The sequence below is a fragment of the Corapipo altera genome, unplaced genomic scaffold (genome assembly GCF_003945725.1).
Source record: "Corapipo altera isolate COAL_440 unplaced genomic scaffold, ASM394572v1 50, whole genome shotgun sequence".
NCBI lineage: Eukaryota > Metazoa > Chordata > Aves > Passeriformes > Pipridae > Corapipo > Corapipo altera.
This window is the reverse complement of record NW_020884889.1, coordinates 2,355,749-2,370,788: the sequence shown is the minus strand read 5'-3', so window position 1 is coordinate 2,370,788 and position 15,040 is coordinate 2,355,749. Positions and strand designations below refer to the sequence as shown.

Genomic DNA, 15,040 nt, shown 5'->3' with positions numbered 1-15,040 from the left:
GTGATATTTTGATAACACTCAGTTATCTTGAGCACCAAGACTTTGAAATAGTTTCTGTTATCCTTTCCAATTTTAAAGCTGTAAAGAACAATTCAGGACAAGAAATATTTGCAATTACAGCCCTGCATAGGCAGGTGGACCAAAAGAAGCCCGTTCTTTTTATATCACAGGATTGTAATTGGAGTTTAGATATTTTTTTTTTTCCCCCTTGGCAAGCTATGAGTAGGAGATAATATTTTTTCCTAAAGAACTTCTAAAAGATTATGAAGGATATTATGCAGATGGATTGCTGCACTTGGAAACTTTTCATGTTCCATATGGCTTATCTGCAGTGCACTGGTGCTGAAAGGAGGCCTTCAGTCGGCTACTGCTGCTGCTGCTTTGGGATTTAACCATTGCAGGCACATGAAGATCTATTTATTGGAGGATGTGTATGTATATGTGTTATCACTTGGATAAAGACTGAAAAAAAAAGCATTTATGTACCATAAAATATCTCTTTGAACATTGTATTTTGCTCCGTTTTACCATTAATTTTGTCGCATTCCCTGAAAGGACCACAAAATATATTTAATTTGTACACTGAGGAATGGTTTCTGCTTCCTTAAGGTGAATATCAGTATATTTTGCCCTTGATTTTTAATAAAAAGGTTGAAAAAGATCAACTTAAACTGGCAGTTTAGTATTTGCTAATGGGCAAATCTAGTTGATGGTACCAGTTAAAAATGAAAACCTGCTCAGTGATATAAAATTTAGTAATCTCCTGGGTCATATAGAAAGTGAAACAGGCAAATGCATCAGATATTGGACTTTGAGAGCCTGACTTAGCTGTCACTGTGGAAACAGCATTATCAGTGCTAATGGATTACTAATCATTTTAAGCCTCAAGGAGTTCATTTAGGACCGAGCAAAAGCCTGTTTGTGGGTCAGCTTTAGAAGGTCCCCAGTTCACAGATAATGCTTCTCCAGAATCCCAAATCCAAGCACAGCTGCCCTTCCCATCCCTCCTCGTCCAGGGCACTGTACAATATTCTAGGGGTGAAAAGAAGAATGGGTTTTATAGCCCATAAAATTCTCATTGTTTAGTAATTGCTGGTGGATCATCTGGTTAAAATAACGCTCCGCAGCAAAGATGCTCCGGGCTAGAATTCGTGCCATAGCATGGCTGAAAAACCTGGTGCATGTGTTATTTTATATAAATGAGAGTTTGAATCCTGAGTGCCATCTTTATCATATCTGGGAGGAATTTGACAGCTCCCTCTCATGTTTGGCAGGCCAGGGATACATGTTAAAATTTGCCAGATGCTGGAAGGGCTCCAACATTTGAAACAAGACGGTGTCTTTTCTTGGAGTGGTTTAGAACAGGGACACTGATAAAATTTCAAATCATGAACATTTTTCATCTGTAAATGCTGAATACCTTTGCCTAAAATTGAACACAGAGCATTGCTTAGAGGGCTCTTTGTATTTTATGGCCTAGTGTTAAGGCAGGCTTATAGTTTTTTTCCTTTGGAAAGCCCTGGAATAAGTAATTAATCCCAAACCTCCTGTTTTCCCTAACAAACTATAATGTTTACCCAAAAGTATAATAAATGTAGCAAACCTTAAGTACTGCACTCAGAATTTTTGATATCCAGATATTTTTGCATAATATCCATCATTTACCTTTTAAATATCACTGCTAATTGAGCACAAGTGTGGAAAATGTCATTTAAGTCAGCTGAAAGCAGAGTGTGTCAATTGTTCAGATTTTCTGTAGCGAGCACTGCTGTGGTTGGGGAGCTGCCAGGAAGGCTGGGGAGACCTTGTTCTTTAAGAAGTTAAGCTCTCCAAGTTGCTTAGCTCATGGAAATGTCTGTCATAATCTAATTTGGCCTCCCCTGCGTTTCAGGGAAGTTTTGAAAGCCGGGCACCACTCCTTGCCTGGGCTGGGCTGGGCTGGGCTGCCCGTGTTTGTGGCTATAATTAGAACGTGAAATCCGAACTGATAGCGTGGCAAAATGGGACTGAAAACGTGTCAGGGATCCTGAAAGGAGCAGTATCAGGGCTAAACTTGAGTAGCCTCCCAACTCTGAGGACAGGAAAACAGCTCCATAAGGAAATCTGCAGATGCTTCAGTGGTTGGAATTGAGAATATTAGTGGAGCCTGAGGAAAGTGTATCAAGTCTGTAAACATTACCTAGAACAATCCACTACATCTGAGTGTGAAAAAAGGAATATCAACCTACAGAAACGAATGCTGAGCTTCAAACACAGAACATTGTGACTGAGTTGGTTTATCTGGTTTTTCTCTGGCTGTTCTCTTTTAATGTTTGTGCTGCGCTTGGGGTTCACTCCTGCTTTGATTTTAGGCAGTGGTAAATTCGTGTGCCCAGCACTGCAGGGTCAAGCTCCAACTTTACAGAGCCATGTTGTTACTTTAGAGAAAAGAACCAGAAAAGAACGAGGCTTCTGAAGCCAAACTGACCTGCAGGAAGTTTAAAAACTAAAAATAGCCTTTGGTGACTAAGAATACTCCTCAAATACTTGAATATGTTTTATACATAATAGGGGAGACATGCCTACATCTACAGGATGAGACACTGGGGTATTGTTCAGGCTGATGAAAGGGGAATATTTTGTCTTACAAAAGAAGAAAAACCCAGCTTGATTTTGGGCTCAGCTTCTTGGCAATAATATGTATCAGGAAGCAAATAATAAAACAGTTGTCGTGGTTTCAGCATGAGTTTTTGCTGTATGTAAAGTGATTGATACATGTGGTTCTTGCTTGCTGAATGTCTCTGCTGTGGGCAGGGAGCTGAGCTGCAGGAAAGGAATATGCCCTGTTTTCTGTCTCTCATGTTTCAGGTATTGAGAGTGAAATCTGGTGCTGCTGTGACTGCTGTGTTTGTCCTTCATTTGGTGAATATCTCAGAAAAAAAGGTGTGGCTTTAAATGTGGGATGTGATTTATCAGAGGTGGCTGCTGCCAGAGAGGACAGGCCATTCCTTCTGCCTCCTCTGGATCTGTGGTGCTCAGTCCACACCTTGGAAAACCACTTATTCCTGCTACAACTAGATCCAAACCCAGCAAAAAAATAAGTTAAATAAAGAATGACCAAGGAGAATTTTCTGTTATTTTAGTGAAGAAAGAAATACTCTCCACTAGAGCATCAGGAAACTGTAATTGTTTATCCTTCTGATAGCCATGGTGTAGCTGCCTCCTGGAGCAGCAGTAATATTTGGCAGAACCTGGTAGGACCTTTCCATTAGTTTAGGCCTGAGGAATACTTACACTTTTAAAAATGACAATATTTAAAAAGGGTTTACTCCAAATTTGTGCTGTGACTGCAGGAGCAGAAGCAGAACCAGCCACAGGGTTTAAGTGAAAGGTTTGCCTTTTCCAAGGGAAATCACTCCTCGTTTCAATCTTAGTCAAATTTTGGACATGGTTTTCCTGATAATTTGGGACGAAACACCAGCAAAAATCCTGTTTGGCCAGCTCCAACAGTGAGTGCAAAAATAGAGCTGTTAACATGATCCATGGTAGCTCTGACAGCAGCAACCATTTCCTTTTTGTGTAATATTACAAGAAACCCAACACTCAATGTTTTGAGTGACCTGACACTTTTTTGCACATGAGGTCACCCCACATTCTTGCTTTAAGGCAGAAAAATATTGTTTCCTGATGTGACAATGAGCACAGTCAGGTTCTCTGCAGTTCTGCCAGAGCTGGTGAGGAGCCCAATCCCCAGTACCAGAGACCTCCCCCTCAGTGGATCTCGGAGCCCAGAACACGCCGACTGCGCTCTGGGAATCACGAGCAGCCTGTCCCTGTGATCCAAACCAGGAGCTGGGATGGGAGCACAGCTGGGGGTTGTCCTTCATCTCTGGCAGCAGTGATCCACCCCTGTGTGTTGGTTCAGAGTTCCTGGTTCCCAGAGCTGCCCATGCCCGTGTCTGGATCCCCTGTGATCCTGTGGGGCTGGAACAAGCCCAGGGAGAAGGGGATGATTTGATCTCATGCTGTGGAGGCTCAGCAGACTCAAGGCTGCATTTCACGTGTCTCTGTTGGATTCTGTGAAAGGAAGCTTATGCTAATCACACTCTGATGGTTGAGTATCATCTTTGCTTCCTCACGGATCAAGCAATAAATGGCTTTATTGTATTTTTACACTCGTTGGTATCTGTATTATTGGTTTCAGTAAAATTTATGTTGAATTGTAGAGAGAAGCCAATTATTCCTTTCTGTTGTTGTTTTGCAAGAAGCTCTTCTTCTGTTCATGATTCTGGCATGGTTCTTTCCTTAAATTAGCAAAATGCAGTGCAATTAAAAAGTACTTTGCATATGTATGGGGAAGTTCAGGAAAATATTAACATGTGCTTGACTGCAATGTTTAAACCCATCATAGCCAGTCCAGCCTTTCTCATACACTGTTTTCTAAGCTCTGCCATTCAAATAAAAATAAATAAATATTAATCCAATAGTTACAATATTTACATAATTCAGTTTTACACAGTGGAACAAAAACAGTTAAAGCTTCAGGGTCGTTCTGCAGTATCAGGATGACCACACCTTCTAGAACTTCATCACAGAACTGTATTGTTGTATTTGCTTCATTCTTTTATAAAAAAGGTTTCACACTTGCCTTGGGTTCTTTGTAAATGCTTTAAATTGTTTTCTGACTGAAATCAGTCCTTTTCTCTCCTCAGTGTAGTTAGTGCAGTCTGAGATCAAAGCTGCACAATCTCAGTTACTGGGGCACAATGCAGTGCGTTGGCAAACACATTGGAACGATTTCCAGTAATTTCGGCTAAGTCTTAGAGGAAGTGGAAAGTAATAGAGATTAACTTGAAGGGCTGCACATTCCCTTAGATGATCTGGAAAACAAGGCTTCACACCAGAAGGTAACTGCAGTGAGCATCCAATAGCAAAACTTGGAATTTAATGTTCTTTCCCCCTCTTGCTGTTGTAAGAAAATTATGCCCTATATTTAGTAGCCTCAACTGTAAAAACTCTTGGTTCTATTCTAAACAAGCTCGTGTATCACAGCAGAGAAATAAAACTCTCTTCACATTGCACAAATTATTTGGTCTCACCAACTGGCATTTTATTTCTCAGAGTCAGTAAAATTTCAGTCCCCACAATATCATCTTGGGAATAGCTCAGAGAGGCGACTGATGTACATTATTTGGAGAAATAACAGATTTTTAGCACAGGAGAATCTGGAGGGCGGGGTCAGCCTTGTTGATGGCTTTCCTGGGTCCCAGCAGAGCGATTCCCAGCAGCGTGTCCCTCCTTGTTTTCCCTGGAGCAGGGCCTGTTATCGGTGAGAACCCGCTCTGGGCTGGCTCGCGTCCGCCTCGCCTGCCCGTGCGAACAGATTCCAGCATTCCCGGCTCCGCAGCTGGAATGTTTTACTATTGTGTTACTGGGCGCTGATAAACTTCGCAGGCTTTTTATGGTCAGGTCCTCAAAGTGGCACTTGGTGTTTTGGTGATAAGGAGGCAGAGCTTTGGCGATCAGACCCGGCCTGATTATCTGTAACGCTGAGCCTGGCTTAAATCCCTCCACAATGTCAGGAACCCCATCTGGAGTGACGCTTTCCAGAGCCTGAAACGGGAGATACTGAGGCATTTTCCTTCCTCATGAGTCAAAGCAGAGTTAACCCCATTGTTAGCGACAATAAAAAACGTGCAGTGGCCAAGAGGAAGGAGATATTTTTGTATTTAAATCTCTTCCTTTTTGTTCCACGTGGAGCATAATTTTCGGGCAGATCGGGGGCGATGAATTGTTACACCTAAAAGCTTTCACTGGATTGCTTTAGACTATGGAAAGGAGCTCTAATGAAACTCCTGAGCTGCAAGATTTAAATTGCTTTAAGGTGTTTATCAAAGGAGGAGAAGTAACAGTGCGTGGAGTTCTCACAAGACCTTTGTGGTGTCTGAATCCAGCTGGTAATCGTGTCCCGGGTAAAGACATTTGGATTCTATTTCCAGACGGCCGTGGGCTGCAGGGGTTAAGTGTAATCCAGATTATACAGTGTTAACATTTTCCCTGCTGATACCGAAGTGTAGCAGCCTGGCAGGCTGACTTGTTAGGAAGGGCTGGGAGAGAGGGAGAACAGGCTCCGACCTTGAGAGGCCGAGCCTTGTATGGCCAAGTCCATTCCCGTGTCCAGCTGATTGGTCAGGGCAGCGGGATCAGGATCGGGGCCGTGACAGGTGCTGGAGGAACCCACACCTGTTTTCCCCCATATGCTGATTTAGTGATTACATTTTTGTGGGAGTTCCAGATACTGTGTGGGATTCACAGAGCGAGCCAAGAAACTTGAGAAGGAATTACAGCTTCTGGTGAACTGTGATATTAAAGAATTTCAGGCGGCGAATTGGATTCTCGATTCCTGCTTGAAAACTGCAGGAGAAATAAGCACTGTTTTGCATATCTATAAATAGTAAAGTCTTGTGCACTTTTTATTGTACTAAAAAATCGTTAGACAGTAAGAAAAAATGCTGGTGAATAGTATAAACTAAAACATTTTGCTTTAGAAATCAGAATGTCAGTGTGTTATGGAAACTGCTTTTATAGGAAAACGTGGAATTTCTTTATGGTGCTGGAAATATCAACTTGCAGATTTCTAAGATCTTTAGGGTTTTTAGTATAAAATTCATGGAATATAAATAATTTCTCACAAAAAGGAAACACATGACTCCTTCATGCCTGTATAGTCCTACTGCTGCCTCATGTACTGATAATGTGTATCTGTATAAAATTTACACTGCTTTCCTTTTGAAGCTTTTAAAAAAGATTTTTCCACAGGTAATATTTTAAATCTTGTTTTGTTATAAATGAGAACTTGCAGAAAAAGATTTCTGATTGTGTAATAGATGAAAAAGAAAACCAAGAAATACAATTATCTCTTATACTTTGGTCACCAGAACCGTAGCTTCACATCCTTTCTCTGATGCCTGGATTGTAGACAAGTTTGCTTTTTTTTTTTTTTCCAGGGGATGTTGGTGTGAGTTCTCCATCAGAAAACAGGAAGTAGCCCAATAAAGCAGTTGCATCAAGTTAGTCTAAAGGACTCTGAAAAAGCTTATATTTAGCAAACGAAGTCATTTTAGAGAGGGATTATGTAATTTCTTTTTATACTTTTTTGCAGTTGTTGTTATCATGCAGGATGACAGAAGTGCAGGAAGATCCTGCCTTTGTCAACTACAGAGAGTGTTACATGTATTAATGTCCTGCAGTTGTTGAATTGGAACAAAAATCTTAGCATTGTGTTTCTCAGAATTTTAACTGTGTGCTTTTTAAAATGTGAGTATTAAAATTGGGGTGCTAAAATCAATTCATTCAAGATCCAGTAAACTGGCTTTTAATTACCGGTAGATGCATGAACTGCTTTGCCACAAGCTTGAATGTCCCTTGTCAGGCACCTTCACTCCATCAGCCAGTGTCTAAAAATGGTTTTCCAGGGAATGCTGGGGAGGTGAAGTGGTTGTAGCTTAAAGTTGCCTGTGAGGTGGCACCTGGAGGAACCTTTTCTCTCTGTGTCCTTTGCCACTGTCTCGAAGGACCAGCCCTGTGTGTTGGACAGTGAGTTTTGCCTGTGAAAATCTGCTGTAGTTTCAGGGGCTCGGAATGATTCAGTAGTGTACAAAAAAAAAAAAAAAGAAAAAAAACAAAACTTCATGGCAAGTTAGTGTGATCTGTATGTGAATTTTCCAATTGTATTTCAGACCTTAAGAAAGAAAGGCCTTAATGGTTGTGAGAGCCCTGATGCTGACGATTACTTTGAGCACAGTCCGCTATCGGAGGACAGATTCAGCAAACTAAATGAAGATAGTGATTTTATTTTCAAGCGAGGCCCTGTAAGTACTTTTATTTTATCTCTACTTTTTATTTGTTGATCCTTTTTATTAACTTCATTATTTAGGCTCTGAACAAGAAGGAACACAGAGGGTGCGACAGCCCGGACCCTGACACTTCATATGTGCTCACGCCACATACAGAGGAAAAATATAAAAAAATTAATGAAGAGTTTGATAATATGATGAGGAATCATAAAATCGCAGTGAGTACTAAAGTATGGTTTGTGCTTCTCTTACATGCATGAGAATTTTCCTGGTGTTTGCTTACCACTGAAAACCACTTCAAAGGCAAGAGGATGTGATGGCTTGAGAAGGGAACACGTATTTTTGAGGAAAAATGAGATACCGATACTTGATCTTGCTGAAATACATTTTATCTTAAAGAATAAGAAGAATTCTCTCTAGCTCCTGTTTTGCACTTATATCTTGTGAAGATGAGATAACATTTCTAAATTTCAGGAGCCTGGCTGCATTACCTAATCCTACCGAAAATACATTTATAAAGACAGATTTTTGTCGTGGGCTGTAGGATCATTTATTTACATCTTGTAGGTCTTTATCTGTCTGTTGATCAAGATTTTTCAGTCTGTTACAAGCAGGCAAATAGAATTGGACTAATTTTGTCATCTAATCAGTAGAATTTATTTTGTTCAAGTCCTGGTGTAGAAAGTTATTTAGATATTTAGAGTTCAAGACTGGTGCACAGTGAGGACCTCAAAAGATTGAAATTCTAACAGATACCTCCTTGGACACTGAAAGATCTTGGAGAATTTTCTACCCCTTGTGCAGCCATAAGTCACTTGGCTCCCAGAGCTTCAGGTTGGGGATAAAAGCAGTGTTAATGTCACATGTTTTTCATGGAGGTGTTCACGATGACATTTAATTCCCACCTACAAAAACCAATTAGTGTTGAGTATTACAGGGGAAGTATTTTCCAAGAAAACTAATACAGGGCTCTGCCACAGCCTTTGAATTTCTTAACCTGGCAAATCTTGCAGCAATTCAAGGAAATGGCCTGGCTGGGACATTTGAGTGGAAATAATTTCGTTATTAGAGCAATAACAGCCATGACACCCAGCATCACTTCTTTTAGCACTTTCTAGTTGAATGAAGCCAATATGTTTTGGGTTTTGCCTTACTTTGAAGCTTTTGATACCCAACATTTCTGTGCTGAGACATCCCCAGGCCTTACCTCCCAGTGTGTTCCAGCTCAGTTGCTCTCCCCTGCTCCTCACGAGCAGCCCGAATGTCTGTGTGGACACGAGCAGCAATAAAACAGGCAGTGTTATTTTTGAGCTCTGTGGTTCTGTATTTATAACTTCAATTGGTGCTGTTCTGTTCCCATCCCCTGCACTTGTGGGGCTGTGGAAGAACACAGTTCCCCTTGTTCTCTGCACTCATTGCTGGCAAGGGACAGCAGTGAGGCAAAGCGTGAGGAATTCGGTCGTACCCAAATGAGCACCAGGGATGGGCAGGGACAGCCTTTAAGGTGTGGGGGGAACCTCTCACTCCTGTGTTGAGAAACCTTCAGAAAAAATGTCCCAGGTGTTCCCTTCTGCCATTGTGTTCAGCACTCTTCAGGTATTTCCAGTTTAGTTTGAGCTGCTGCTTAAAAACAACCTTTTTTTTTGGTAGATACTGAATAGTTTGTTCAAGTAGTTTCTCCTGCAAACAAGCACCAGTGAGGGTTGTCATTAGTTAGATACTGTGAGTGATTTGCTGATGTTACATCGCTGTGCTTCATTACTTTTTCCTTCCATCTGTGCCAAAAATTGATAATTATTCTTAGAATGCCTCAGTGGGGACATTGTTGTTGCCTCTCACTAGTAAGAGATTTTGTTTCTTATTGAGAATGTATTCTGCTCTTTTAATTATATAGTTATTGTTATATTTCTGGTGTTATCTAGATTTTCATACAGAACTATCATTCTAAGTGATTTTTAAGCTGTATGTGATGAAATTGCATTTTTTTAAGTGTACTTGGTTGGTCATCTGTCTCTGACCTCTAAATCAAAACTATTATCTCTCTGTTGTCAATAAATCCTACTGAGTTCTTCCCCTTCAATTGTACCTGTCATGGGTTTGTTTCCAGTAATTATGAGAGCTGTGAAAGAAAATAGTCCCTTTTGTTTCAGAAACTCATCCCTGTCAAAGGATAGGAATGAGACAAAGGCCAAAGAAGTTAGTCATGACCAAATGAGTACCATAGATGGGCAGGCATCTCTGCTTTTGATTCAAATAGCTGCTGAATAACAAACATATAGACTGCACAAAAACAGCTGCCTCCTAAATAATGCTGTAAAAATTAGAATGTAAAAAAATGAGATGTACAAAAAAGATGGGAGTGGTTATTCAAGCAGGGCTTTGTGGAACATGAAATGTTTAAATTCAAGTGACTGAAGTTCATGACTTTCTAAAGATCTGTTTATTTTTTTTTTTTTAGTCTGTTGAAAAAGAAAGTTTTAGAGATTAGTAGCAATATTTTGGCAAGTTTATTAATAGAAAATATATATTAATAGAAAATGATGTTACTAACTTTCTCTTTTTTGTATGATAACTGACTTTTGTAACGTGCATGTTTGTGCTTATATTTGGAAGGTACAAGTCATTGATTTGTAGACATGTTTAGCTTGTCATTGCTTTGTAATAATCCAGATTAACTGGTTAATTTGTTGTATTTATGGGCCTGTGAATTCACATGAATATTTTCAGTTTTCTGTATTTGAACTTGCAGTATTTCAGAAGTTTTGGAACTGTATTTATGTGATGTATAAGAATTTAACACCGTCCTTTACAACAAATGGATGTTTTAAAACTGTCTGCTTAAAAGAGTTTAAAAACTAACATAATTAACTTGTTTTTAAAAAAAGAAAAACAACCTGATTACTCCTTGGCAAACGTTACTGTGTGTTTTTATCCTGTGCTGTTCCTGCAGTCGATGCTAACGGTGTTGTCTCTGTGTTCCTCATCTTGTCTCCCCCAGCCCGGTTTGCCTGCTCAGAACTTCTCCATGTCGGTCACGGTTCCGGTGTCCAACCCCAACACTTTAACCTACAGCAACCCCGGGAGCTCCCTGGTGTCCCCGTCCCTGGCAGCCAGTTCGTCCCTGACGGACACGACCATGCTGTCCCCCCCTCCGAGCACCCTGCACCGCAACGTGTCCCCCGCGGCGCCCCAGAGACCGCCCAGCGCCGGCAACGCAGGTGAGGGCCCGGCGGGTTCCCTTCCCAGCCCTGCTGCTCTTTGGAGTAAAACCCACGAACAAACACCCCGAGTAACAAGTTCTGAGCGGTTCCTGTGCATTTTTACAGCTTAAGTACAAAATGATCGTAGAATCATAGAATCAGCTGGGTTGGAAGGGACCTCTGAGATCATCAAGTCCAACTCTTGATCCAACCCCGCTGTGGTTCCCAGCCCATGGCACTGATGCCACATCCAGTGTTATCTTAAACACCTCCAGGGACAGAGAATCCACCACTTCCCTGGGCAGCCCATTCCAGTGTCTGACCACCCTCTCTGTAAAGAAATTCTTTCTAATATCCAACCCAAACCTCCCTTGGCACAACTTGAGACCATGCCTTCTTGTCTTGCTGATGGTTGTCTGGGAAAAGAGACCAACCCCCACCTGGCTCCCCCCTCCTGTCAGGGAGTTGTAGAGAGTGAGGAGGACTCCCCTGAGCCTCCTCTTCTCCAGGCTGAACAGCCCCAGCTCCCTCAACCTCTCCTCACAGCACTTGTGCTCCAGTCCCTTCCCCAGCCTTGTTGCTCTTCTCTGGACCTGCTCCAACCCCTCAATGTCCTTCCTTGAACTGAGGGCCCAGAACTGGACACGGCACTCCAGGGGTGGCCTCACCAGCGCTGAGTCCAGGGGCAGAATCACTTCCTTGGACCTGTTGGCCACACTGTTCCTGAGCCAGGCCAGGATCCATTGGCCTTCTTGGCCACCTGGGCACACTCTGGCTCATGTTCAGCTTCCTGTCATCCAATGCCATAAGGGGACATGTTGGTTTAATGCTCTTCTTTTGCTCAGGTGGAATGCTGGGGACAACTGAGCTCTCAGTGCCAAACGGAGCTGGTACCAGCCCAGTGGGTAAGTGCTGCATCCTCCTGCCTGTGTTGAAAAATCTCATGCTGCTTTCAGTTACTCAGAAGCAGGTTTTTATTTTGGTTGTGGGAGAATAAAAGGTTGTAATTTTTTTATCTGCCTTGGAATTGTTGAGTTTTGTAAATTCTTATCGGGCATTTTTAACTTTTTACTGCCGTGCCCTTTCCGCTGCAGTAATACTTGCATTTTTTATTGTAGTGGTTTTCAGCAGCACCATACTGCCTCTGCTTTTTTTTTTTTGCACCTGTTTCTCTACAGGTGTAACTGCAGCATTCTAAAAAGATCTTCTTTTGCCAAATCTCTTATATTTGAAAAAGAGAGTTTTAGAGATGTGTAGCAATATTTTGGCAAGGTTATTAATAGAAAATGTTGTTGCTCTCTTTTTTTGTTTAATAACTGACTGTTTTGTAATGTGCATGTTTATGCTCACGTTTTGAAGGTGCTTTTTATGAAATTCTCTGAGCTTACTAAACTGTTGCACTAAAGACAACTCAGCTCAGTCCCCAGCTTCAGTATTTGCAGGACCTGGATATTTGATACTGGTATTGGTGCCAATCAAAATGAAGCAAATACAGACTGTATTGTTTGTATTGCCATGTGTATCTTGCTAATTGTTTTCTAGCAGTTCTATGAAGAAAGCAATAAATCTTGGAAGCTGATAGCTGGGGTCTGTCTTCATTTTGGATGATGATCAGAATTTCTTTTGAAAACAAATTAGAGATCTTGCCAGAAATTGAATTCCCCGTATTTTTTGGTCTTCAGTAAAAAGATATGAGGGCACCTTTTCATTTAAATAATATTTTGTCTCCCCTAAATAAAATGTAGCACTCTTGAGAGAGGGCAAGGCAGCCATGGAAATTTAGTATTCCACAGAAAGACAAAATAAATGGCAATTCCCCCACTTTGTTCATGTTCCTCCTGTGACTTTGGATGTCTTGGTGCTGAAGGTCAGTTCTGCAAACACAGGTAACTCCCCTTGGAATGTGTTCAGAGCAAGGAATTAGAGAAGCAACTGTTGACCTTTCAGGATTTGCCCACTGGCTACTTAGTGTGGCAACTGGGAAAAAAGTTCTTTGAACATCAGGTCAGGCAGTTGAATTGATGAATAAAAAATGCTGCAGCTCCAAGGCTGAAAGTGCAGGATTGACTTTCCACTCTTTCTCCATCCTTTGGCCGTGTGCAGCAAAGATATGAAATATTAAAGAGTGGTTTCCATCAGGTAAGCAGGATTTTAAATGGAGGAAACTTCCACAGTTGAAAAAAACATGACTATTTTTAGAAACTGTGGAGGTCAGATGTTGATTGCCATAGTATTTCTCTAGTCAGACTAAATAACTTTATTATCAGGCTGTCTCAGGCCTCTTCTCCAAAATCAGGCTTTAGTAAGAGCAGCCTCAGATTTAAGATTCCTCCTTTCAATAAGCAAATGAAACAGTTGTTTACAGCACTTCTGTAGGGTATTAAACTCTGGAAATGCCCAGTTCCTGCAGCTTGGTGAACGTATTTAGTGCAGTAAAATGTTTTCCTTCTTGCATTTATTAATAGTCTATGTAAAAAGTCAAAATGCATCACTTATCTCTTACTTTGCAGAACATCACACCCAAAATGTTATACATGTACCCACTCACTCCTAGAAAGGTTTGTCATGCAAGTGAGAGTTGGGGCTGTATCAGAACAGGGGAACATCTCTGAGAAGCACCTCTAGTGAAGCTCAAATACCTGGTTAACACCAGAATGCTGAACTAGAGAGTGCCTTGAGTTGTCAGAGCTCTACTTTCTACAAGTTAGGGCATGAAAACCTTTAAATAGTGACAGGTGCACAGGAACCTTCTCAATGGCAACCAAAATCAAGAAACCATATGTAACCAGATTGATTAAATCTGCTAATTTATCAATTTGAGCTTGACAGCTGCTGTTGAAATGTATATCCTGTTAATTATGTCTGCAGACAATACTGGTTTTAGTTTCTTGCTGGGTTTATTGTAGAACTGACTTCTAAAAAAAACCTATTTTCTTCTTTTAGCTTTCAGGGTTTTTCTTTAAACTTCTCAGGAATGGAGAGTTCTCCTATGGATGTAGTGAAAGGTCATGTGCCAAATGTGCAGCTCACAGTCTATAGGAGTGATGTCAGAGGTAAAAAACTGGAGTATTGGCATAGCCATATTCCCAGATATTCCCTTATAAGTAAAGGAAAAACCCATCTTCTACATTTGAAGTTCTTGTGCGTTTGAGATTTTGTTCTCGTTTCCTTGAAAGACACTTAAATGCCTTTATCTCTGAGTAAAAAGCAAGTAAAGGTTATCTTGCTTATTTGGGACCCAGTTCAAACAAAGATGTTGCATAAAATGGCTCATATTGAGTTCACACGAGTCTTTTTCTCAAGTCCTGTGTAACTTGATTGGAATGGAAATGATTTGCTTTAGCAGTCAATCTGCCAACTTAACAGTTTTTCTGTGGAAAATAACTTTGAGTAAAAATATCTGCGTGTTGTAGCAGAGATTGGTAGGTGGTTTTTTATATCCAGAACAGAAAATTTTGTGATCACTTTATAATACTGAGAGCTTACTTCACATGCAGCTGTCACAGCTCTGAAAAAGCATTCTCATTTTTGTAATATTTTTAAAATCCTGCCCACCACATAAAAAACACTTGCTGAAGATTTTTACTTGGCAAATAGATCGGTTTTGAGAGGGGAAGAATGTCCAGCATTATAACAGCATTTGCTTTTGAGCTAATTTATTTTTTCAGTTAATCAGATCAGAGGTTTTTGAGGTAGAGCTTTGATGACAGTGCTGCCCCTGGTCAGTGTTAAACCCTGTGTAAATTGTGATGGGCATCAAAGATGCTTCAGGAGTCCTGTAGCACCAGGATGTGTAGAAATTGCTATTTGTTGTCAGCATCATCATGGCTTGAACATATATTATATGTCTGGTATTAATCCTTTTAAAGGGCTGGAGGTCTAATTGAGCAAACTGTAGCCTCACATGAGCACCCAAATACTGGGGAGAATTTCTTTAACTTTGAACTGAAAGGACTGCAGGGATGGATCACCTTCCAGTTTGCCAGGAGAAGGTCTGCTTTGCTT

The 15,040-nt window shown here is 40.9% G+C and overlaps 1 protein-coding gene across 5 annotated transcripts in view; it reads left to right on the top strand.

The window, feature by feature from the left end:
* The window catches only part of MEF2A (myocyte enhancer factor 2A), an 80,489-nt gene that overhangs the window by 47,492 nt on the left and 17,957 nt on the right, over positions 1-15,040 (top strand). For 3 of the 5 annotated variants that reach the window (XM_027644144.1, XM_027644140.1, XM_027644141.1), the window contains 3 exons: positions 7,916-8,053; positions 10,834-11,053; positions 11,881-11,940. In XM_027644144.1, the coding sequence (XP_027499945.1) occupies positions 7,916-8,053; positions 10,834-11,053; positions 11,881-11,940 (418 nt within the window). Of the gene's footprint in view, positions 1-7,718; positions 7,851-7,915; positions 8,054-10,833; positions 11,054-11,880; positions 11,941-15,040 lie in introns of all 5 variants that reach the window. The other 2 variants (XM_027644145.1, XM_027644142.1) reach the window with 1 other exon arrangement.